The sequence below is a fragment of the Physeter macrocephalus genome, chromosome 16, assembly GCF_002837175.3.
Source record: "Physeter macrocephalus isolate SW-GA chromosome 16, ASM283717v5, whole genome shotgun sequence".
Classification (NCBI taxonomy): domain Eukaryota; kingdom Metazoa; phylum Chordata; class Mammalia; order Artiodactyla; family Physeteridae; genus Physeter; species Physeter macrocephalus.
Genome location: NC_041229.1, coordinates 32,020,922 through 32,030,661, shown reverse-complemented (window position 1 = coordinate 32,030,661; position 9,740 = coordinate 32,020,922). Strand labels below are relative to the sequence as shown.

At 36.8% G+C, this 9,740-nt stretch overlaps 1 protein-coding gene across 4 annotated transcripts in view; it reads right to left on the bottom strand.

The window, feature by feature from the left end:
* Positions 1-9,740, bottom strand: part of TRPC6 (transient receptor potential cation channel subfamily C member 6) — a 134,713-nt gene that overhangs the window by 56,219 nt on the left and 68,754 nt on the right. For all 4 annotated transcript variants that reach the window (XM_024115321.3, XM_024115319.3, XM_024115322.2 and 1 more), the window contains exon 2: positions 3,814-4,588. In XM_024115321.3, coding sequence (XP_023971089.1) covers positions 3,814-4,588 — 775 coding nt within the window. The remainder of the gene's footprint in view (positions 1-3,813; positions 4,589-9,740) is intronic.

Genomic DNA, 9,740 nt, shown 5'->3' with positions numbered 1-9,740 from the left:
TTCGGGAAGATCCCACATGCCACGGAGTGGCTGGGCCCGTGAGCCATGGCCGCTGGGCCTGCGCATCCGGAGCCTGTGCTCCACAATGGGGAGAGGCCACGGCAGTGAGAGGCCCGCGTACCGCAAAAAAAAAAAAAAAAAAAGAAATTCATTTCCAATAAGAACTGTGTCATATATTTAAAATTTACTTTTCAAAATTTGTACATATTTGTTATTTTGAAAAATTATGTTCAACTTATGTAGTTTTGATCAAATATACTGCTAATATGTGTTATATAATATATATCATATATATATAATATATATGTAATTGGGTGATCTATAAAGGACTTTACACAATAAAAAGCTATTACATCATGAATCATATTTGTGGAGGAAATTGGACTGGAAATACAGGCTCAAGGAGAAAAGGAAAGATGTAGCTATTCTGAATGTTAAAAAGGAGGTTGTTTACTTATTTTTAAAATAGGTGATGGTATGCATAAAATCACAGCACTTAAAGGCCCCTAGATACATCTGAAGGAGCACTTTAAGAGTTCTAGTTTTAAATGTCAATATTTACACTATGCAGAAATTATATCTTTTAAAAATATTAAACTTAAAAATAAAAATATTTAGATGCCAATTTTAAAATGTGCACATGAGCACAGCATTTTTCAAATGTATTTCAGGTGAAAAAGAAGCAAAAGAATATGAAGACCATGAGCAGAAAGGATTGCCTGTGGCCAATGCAATCTCTCAGGTCCCTGTGAGGCATCCCAGGCCTCAGGTGGTCCAGACTCTGCAATCTTTGTTCCCTGAGACTCTAAGGGACTTGACTACTAAAAATACAAATAGAAGGATATGTGCTGGCGTGTTTGCAGTATCAGTGTTTATTTCTTGGTGGCAAAATAGAAATGATTTTTAAACTTTTCTTCATTTTTATATTATTATTTTCTAACATGACCATATACTCTGAACAAAGCAGAGGTTAGGAGAACCCATCCTCTGCGCAGTTGAAAATCTGCATGTAACTCTCCAGTGGACCCTCGGGATCCACAGTTCCACATTCATGGATTCAACCAGCCTGGGATTGTGTAGTACTGTAGTCTATATTTAGTGAAAATAATCCACATATAAGTGAACCCGCACTCTTCAAACACATTTTATTCAAGGATCAACTGTATTCTTTTAAAGTAAGGAAAGAGAATTTATTTTTGAAGAGTAGAGCAGCAGACTTAGCAAGAAATCTCACCAGAGACACCAATCTCTTTAGCCCTGTCAGGTCCCATCCTGTTGTAAACTGAGGCTGGGCTGCTGGGAACAGGTTTAGCATCACAACACCATGGATGGTGGTGGATGGAGGATGTGCTTTCCCTGAGTTTACACACAAAGGCAATGGCAGCTCATCCTCATATGAGGCTGTTCTTGCCTCTGTGGACCAAACTAGTCTGGAGAATGAAATATTTGTTTTAGAGTGTTCTGTCTGGTGAGAAAGAAAACCTTGTGATTTTTTATTTTGTATTTGCCAAAGACTTTTTTAAAAAAGCCAAGAACTGGCCTTTCTCCTTGTGTAATACAAGAACTTTTGTAGTCAAATTTCTTATTAGAAAAACTGCTGATTGTCGAGTTCTAGGATATACTTTTAAAAACATTTTTCTGAACTGCTACCCTCTTTTAACAGTAAACTAATGGAATATTTGAGAAGGATTTTTAAAAGATATTAGGGATAAAATACTATTAAAGAGATCTGTGTTTTCAGAGAGATTTGTTTTTTCTTTGCCTTCAAACAATCACAGAGGCAGGGCATTAAGCAGAGAGCAAGCCTGAGTAGAGCTCTGCTCTAGGTACCTGCTAAAGAGAGTGGAACTACACAGAGAAAGTATGAATGGAGGGAAAGTGCCTGATCCATATACCTTGCACCTCCTGAGCAGAATCAATGTGTGGTGAACAAATAAAGGAATGTCCGGATCCTTAAATCCTCTTAATCCTAAAGGGGCTCTTACATTATGCAATGCATTTAGGGACAGTGAAAAATTCACATTCTGGTTAGCTGTGATTCTTCTCACCTTTGGCCCACCTGCCCGCCCCCTCACTCCACAAGGTCATGTCTTATATTATAGTTCCTACACACAGGTCTTTCCTCTCCTATTAGATTACAAACTAATTGAGGGCAGGATTACTGACTGAATTGTCTTTGTGTTTGTGCTACATCTCCATCCTCCCTTCTCAACTCTCCCCAGTACAATATTTGGTACAAACATGGGCTCAAAAGATGTAAGCAAGTGAATGAATGAATTAAGAATGTAATATTCTTCTGTGGTCTAGAGAAGTGTGTAAACAAAGATACAATTACAGAAACAGAAATGTTGAACCTAAGCTGCGAAATTTCAAAAAAATTAAATACAAATTTTAAAATAATATTAATCAGATTTTGAAGAAACTTCTCTAATTGAAGATAGCATAGCTCTCTGACTCACTGAGTCCTGGGAGTAAAGTGAGAAGTAGGAAAGGCTGAGACAGGATTGTAAGAGATCATTTGCTTGTCCTGTACCCTCAGCTGCCAGGTAGCTAAAGGAAAAGCAGTATCCTCAATCCTGGGGGCCATTCAAAGGTTCCAGTCACCATTTACCTCCCCATCCCTGCCTGGATGGATAGGACCCAGGGATAGATGGACACATGACATACCATGCTGGGTTTAACAGTGTTCCTTCAATGACAGAGGCACCGAGAAACTGCACAGGAGAGACCCCCAAAGTGTGGAATGTAGAGACATGCTTTCTCATAGCATAGAGAACAGATAAAATAAAACCAATAGTTATCTTTGTGTAATACTGTATTTGATGAATCACACCTGATTCCAAGCAGTGTATAGCTGAGTAATGGAGAACAGCTCATCCTAAATAACAATAATGTACAGCAGAACGTGATGAACACTGTAAGACAGGTCAGATAAACTATGGAGGTAATTTAAAGGTGTATGTGTGTACGTGTGTGACCTTAGACTAGGAATCTGAACTTTCACCCTCTCCAGATGTAGCACAAACCATGGGGAAAATGGCAGCATCTGACACGGTATCTCTCCACTTACCTTTTATTTAGAGACTGCTCAAAGTTCTCTCGAAGCGACTACTTCTTCCATATCTACAAGCTTTTGTTTTGGATGTTACCTTGGCCTAAAATATCTTCTCCCTCATTCTCTGCCTTCCAAAATGCTACTCATTCTGCCATATACAGCTGAAATACCATTTTACACGTAACTTCCCTGACACCTAATCTGAATTAAATACTGCTTTCTCTGAACTGCTAAAGCACACAGCTTATAGCCCTATCTAGTAGTTTCATTTCTCTTTATAGCATATTTATGCATGCATGCATCTGTCTCTCAAGTCAAACTACGACTTCCTTTATCATATTCATCTTTCTGACCTCAACAGCAGCTATCACCATGCTCTGAATATAGAAACAGTGTTTTACAGGAGGCAGAATCTGGGTTTTAGAGACCAGCATCCATGGATTCTGATCCCAGCTCTGTCATTTTACCAGTTGTGGATCTTGGGCCTTACTTAACCTTTCTATGCCTCCATTTCTGCATCAGAAAGGGAACTAAGATCTTCTCAAGGTTGTGATAAGAATTAGACATCATAAATGTAAAATGTCTAGTGTATGGTAGATATCTCCAAACGGTAGTGATCACAATTTTTACTCTATATAATAAAGAGCTTGTTGACAAAAAAACATGTAAAATTGCCTACTGTCTATGATACCTAGCAGAGTGTGAGTACATAGTGGAAGCTTGTAAATATACCTTGACTTCGACTTTTAAAGACCTACCTTGAACTCTTTCTCAATGTTGGCCAGCACTGCCAGCTCATTGCTAAGCTCTAAAGCTGTCATGACTGGATCTTCACTAGACAATGACAGGTAAGCTGGGCTTGCCAGGCCTTTGTAGGCATTAATTCTAGATCTGGAATGGCTGAAGGAGTCATGCTTCTGTTTCTGGTTGCATTCGCTGCACTTGCAGAAATAGTCATGAGGCCGTTCAATCCGAGCACCCTTCCGCAAGAGGGTGTGCACAATTTCATATTCTTGGCAGTGGGCAGCCAGAACGATTGGAGTCACATCATGGGAGAACCGTGTTCCATCTTCATCATAGGCATAAAAATCATCTTGCTGGAGTTCAGACTGACTGGGGCTGGTTGCTAACCGCTTGCCTTCAGCAAAAGCTGGATGACTGAGAATGGCTTCCACAATCCGAACATAACCTTTACTAATGGCTAAAAGTAAGGCATCCCCAACACGAGACAGATTTTCTTTCTTGAGAAGAAGTTCTGTAATTTCCAGATGTTCATTGGCCACTGCCAGCTGCAGGGCATTCTGGCCCATGTAATCCACACAGTTAACATTGAGTGAGAGGCATTCTTCTAACATCTTCCTTACCACTGGGATGTTGCCATATTCAGCTGCATCTAAAAAGCGTTCCTCCTCAATAGATAGGTTTGTTGAGTGATCATTAAACATGTATGCTGGTCCTCGGTTAGCTAACCTTCTCCCCTTCTCACGGAGAACTGTCTGCCGCCGGTGGGTCAGTCTACTGTCGGTGCCCCGGCTGTAATAAAATAGAAAGATTGTGAACAAATCATATTAAGAGCATTTTAGTGTGTAAAATGACCGACCATTCATCTAATGCAATCCTCAAGTATATTAGATGTTGTCTCATCATCTCTAGACCAACTATAATACAAATGAAGATGCATTTATTTGTTAATGGATTCCAAGAACTTCTCTTTTTAGAAAGCCAAGCACTTTGCAGATTTTAACATTTTAATTTGGGGTGGAGATTCTGGCAATTCCCATAATCTCTCTGTGCCATGCACACAGAGATTAATGTGTGTTTCTCAATCCCAGATAGTATAGATATAAGAAAGACACAAAATGTCACCATTATGACATAGAGTGTGAAAATATAAAAAATAAGTAGGAAAATAACAAATCCATTCAAGTCAACATATATTTATTGAGTCCCTCCTATGCCAGGGCCAGGCATTATATAAGGTCTGGAAAAAAGCAATGGTGAAAAAAATAAAAAGAAACCTTTCTGTCCTTAAAAATCTTGTAGTTCAAAGGGAGAAATGGGCAATTAGCACATTACCTTGTTATCAGCTGTTTAATTGTCATGATAAACTTATAGCAGGGGCATCTAACCTACCTTCTGGGAGAAAGTGACATGCTGAAAATGGAAGGATAGCAGGTGTCAGGTGACAGTGTGTTTGGGGAGAGTGTGATGAGGTCAGGTATAGGTAGAGAGCTTTCTCCAGCAGAGGGATCAACTGCCGCAGCATAGGTTTCATTAACAGGGACAATTAATGGATTGGACTCTGTTAGACATTGTTCTAAAAATCACTGGTAACTTGAGAAAGTTGTGATCCAGGTGGTACGTGGGAAGGAATGAGTCTGTGATGGAGACTGTGGTCAAAGAGTTGGCCAGCCTTCAATGTTGGCTTTCGTTCTGTGATAAGAAAAAGTGATTCCTCCTCTGATCGAAATGCTACAATGAGGATTTTTTTTCCCTAGCAATTCATAACTTTATGTCTTAAGGTGTTTTTGACTTTGAAGGGCTGAAGCTTTGTCACTATCACTAACTGGAAACCCAAAAAGGACAAGTTCCTGCAGAGTATGGAAGAGCCAGGTTAAAGGGGAGCCTGAAAAGAGAAAAAAGGTGTGATTGATGATTAATGTCATAGACGCTTCTTCTCTTTATAAATGTTCTAAAAGCCATCCCTCTTCAAAGACTGTCACAAACTTCCCCATATAAATAGAATTTAAATAGATCCAAAGACCCCATAAGCTATCTTCCCCTCCGATGTGGCCAGGCTAAGAGAACCTAATTTTCTTTCCATACTAACCCTTATCCATCTTTATACCAAAGCTCCAGGCAATGTTGACAATGGCAGTGTGATGCCCGAAGAAGTTAGCAAAATGTCAGCAACTCAGAAATACGTTGTGGTTCTCCAAGGAGCTTCAAGAGTATGCTGCCATATTCACAAAATTTTTTCATAGATTTTCGTTCAGCAGTGAACCCTTTAGCTAGCCATGGCCTCTTCAAAACTAACCAGGCTGATGTTTTACTGACAACTACGTAAATTTTTAAAAAATGACATTAAGGTCCATAGTCAAACATATATTATAATACTAGTAATTTTTAAGATAGATCTTTAGATAATGTGTCCATAGCTTTTATTAATGAGAATGATTTATATATCTATTTTGCTTTCTATAGCTATTGTTTTGTTTCCAATTCCATTTTAAATTGTACCCGAGTTATGCATGTGCATGTTTACAGACTCTAAAAGCTTGTTACAAAAAACAGCAGTCCCTTATTCTTCACCTTCTCCATAACCTGATCCCCAAAGGAAATACATTTCAACTATTTTAGCTGGTTATTTTATAATTTAAATCCTTACATCCATATAACTTCATAATATTGATATTTCTTGCTTTTCCAGATTTGGTATTATCTACAGACTTCCCATTATGAAAGTTGACTATTTAGCTCACTTTCACAATCTCCCACCTTACCTTCACATCCGTCTCTCTCTCTCTCTCTCTCTCTCTCTCTCTCATACACACACACACACACACACACACACACACACACACACACACACATGCTTCATGGTCCCTTATCATTCTAGTATAGTTATATCATAACTTTTGTTAGGTAGCTATTTACATTATGACAATGCAGGTGCTAGCTATAGCTATGACAAGTAGTATATACTATACTGTGGTGTCTTTTCTGGTACAGCTTCCCTGTATCCTGCAACCCAGTCTTTAAAAATCATCTTTCTGTATTCATATGCTTAATGTTCTATGTATTTATGAAATTCAACAAAACTCTTTTCCTTCAGTATAAATCTTATTTTAATACATTCAACATACTATGTGTTTTTTTCAATTTCAGCTTCTTGAAGAATCTCCGTGTCACCTTCTGATCTGCTCATCTGGACCAGTTGCTGTCTAGACTTGGTGAATATATGTTGTCTTTGAATCTTCCTTTTAGCATCATTCCAAGGATTATGTTTGCTTTGCTCTTGTGTTGGGTTCCTTATTGTCTGTATCCTAGATCTTCCTCTTTTTAAATTTACTCCCTGGAGGATGGAGTACATCCTCCAGGAGCTGACTGAGAAAGCAGGCATAGGAAATAAATTTCTTGAAATGTTGCATGTCTAAAAATGACTTTGTCTTACCTCCAAACTTAATTGGTAGCTTGGCTGGGTAGAGAATTCTAGGATGACAATAATTTTGAAAGTCTGGTTCTGTTAGATTCTAGTTTCTGTTAGTTGTTATCAAGGAGTATGATTCTAGAAATTCTCTTTCTCTCTGGTGCCTTACAATTACATGTTCTTTTTTATTGAAGGGAATGTCTTTTCCTCTATAGTTCTAGGCACTCAGTAAACCTTTTAATGTGGAAAAACATGTCCTTCTTTTCTGAAGAATATTGTTGATTTATTTCTCTGATAGTTTTGATTCTTGCTTACAGTGTTCTGTTTCTGGAACTCCTTTGTTTTGGATGTTGGACATTCTGGAATATCCTTTTACTTTCTTATCTTTTCTCTTCTATTTTCCAATGGTTTATCTTTTTGCATTGTACTCTGAAATATTTCTTCAACTTTATCCTCTAATATATCTTTTGAAAATTTTTTTCTGCTATTACATTTTTAATTTTTAAGAACATCTTTTATTCTTCAAATGTTTCAGTTTATAAGATCTTTTCTGCTTTCAAAGACACAGTATCTTATCTAATTCTGGGGACATCAGTGATAAAAACTCGAACACAGATCAGAACACTTCAGAGCATTTGTTCCTAAGTTGCTTTTCTTATGTTTGTTTTTATATTTTTTAAGTTTGTTTAATACTTTATATTAAAGTTTTTCCTCAAATAACTAGTGATCCTTAGGAGATATTCTTTTCCATTTTTAAAAAATAAATATTTTTTCTAATGTCTTTACAAAGAGAATGTAATTTTCTCCTACAAGAATCAGCCAGCATCTAATGTTGATTTTGGCAAAAGGTGACTCTTGACTTAGAAGTGAGTTTCTAGAAGAGCAGCATTATTTCTGAGTTAACAGGATGGATGAAGTGAAAGAGATAAGAAGTCACCAAGATTTGTTGCATGAGCAACCATCCATCATTTCCTTCTGAAATTCTGAACCTTCTTCCCTTTTTCAGTCACTTTTCTGACTTCTAATAACCTCGTTAGCCTTTCACTTCCTCGCTTGTCTTCTGTATAAATTACTTTCCATAGTTTCTGTTGTAGACAAGAGGAAGTTCAAAGATTAGGGGGAGGGGAGGTATCTGCTGAACATGGTTAATGCTTTGAAAATGAAAACCTGTAAAATTAAAGGATAAAACTGCTAGGATCAGGGGATTTATAAAAGTGAGATGAAAGTACTGGTAGTGCAAGAAATGTTTTTGTGTAACTAAAAAAAAAAGGACACAAAATTGACACAAAATAATGCAAGTACCAAAAGACGAAGGATCAAGCCTCTTTTTTGTTCTTTTTTTTCCGTAAGATTGAGATAAATAATTATACCAGCCTAATTTACAGGATTACTTCTAGGGTCAATTGAAATTATGAATGTGGAAAGCACTTAAATTTGGATTTCATCATTTTTACAACCATAAGAATATGCATTTATATGAAGAAGAAGGACACTGACTTTATCATTTTTCAGCTGTTATTCAGTTAGAAAACCCATGAAAAGCCAAGGACTGTGATGGTAATTGATATAAGTTGTTTTTGTCTTTTTATAGAAATAAAAATTATGATTAGTAACTTTACTCATATCTCAATTTTTAACCTAGTTTCCAAAGCTTTATTTGTTCAAATAACACCTCTAAATTTACATTGAGGTAGAATAAGCCTGAGTTGTGACATCTTCAATTTTAAACTTTTAAAATAATGATTTATGATTTTAATGTTATTGATTTGAATAATGGCAAGTTCTATACTGGCAAGGCACTAATCCTAAGGATATATCCTATTTCCTTCTAAACTATTATGGCTTTCATACCTATAACTTCCATCCTTTTGAAGAACAGGAAAGACATTTCCAGGGAAAATGTTTTCTTCAGTTTCAAATCTTTTCCTGTCTCTATCACAAATTTTAATCATTAGCAGTTACATAAATTTCAGATATGTTTTTATTAAAAGGCCTGGATCATCATCATCTCTTTAGCACTCTGTCAATGAAAAAGCCAGATAAAGAATGTTTACAGAGGTGTTTAAGAATGTTTTAGGAAGAAAACTCTCAAATGTACAATGAAGGCAGTACTCCTTGCATGGGTAGTGAGGTAAAGGGAAAGTGCTTGCATGTTGACAAAATGCATCCTTTACTGTCTCCTTATCACTCCCAACTGCAGTCTAAAGAAGCAACAAAAGGCTTCATGTATAGTATTTTGTCATAAGTGGTGCTGCTTAATCCTTGACTTTCAAACGCAAAAGCAAAATGTGTAAAACAGCTTTTTAAATGACAAATATTTGAAGCCTTTCAAGAAAGATACTAGATGTTGCCAGATTATAGAATGGATTTTATAAGGCTATATTATAGAAATGTATGTTAATTGTAAATGTAACCTAGAAAAATTGTCTACTAGAAAGAGGAACAATAGCCCAAAGCATTATGTCAACAAAAGACACATTTTCGTTCCAGCTAAAGGGCACACTTTTGCAAAGTGGGTTCTTCTATTTAAGAAAA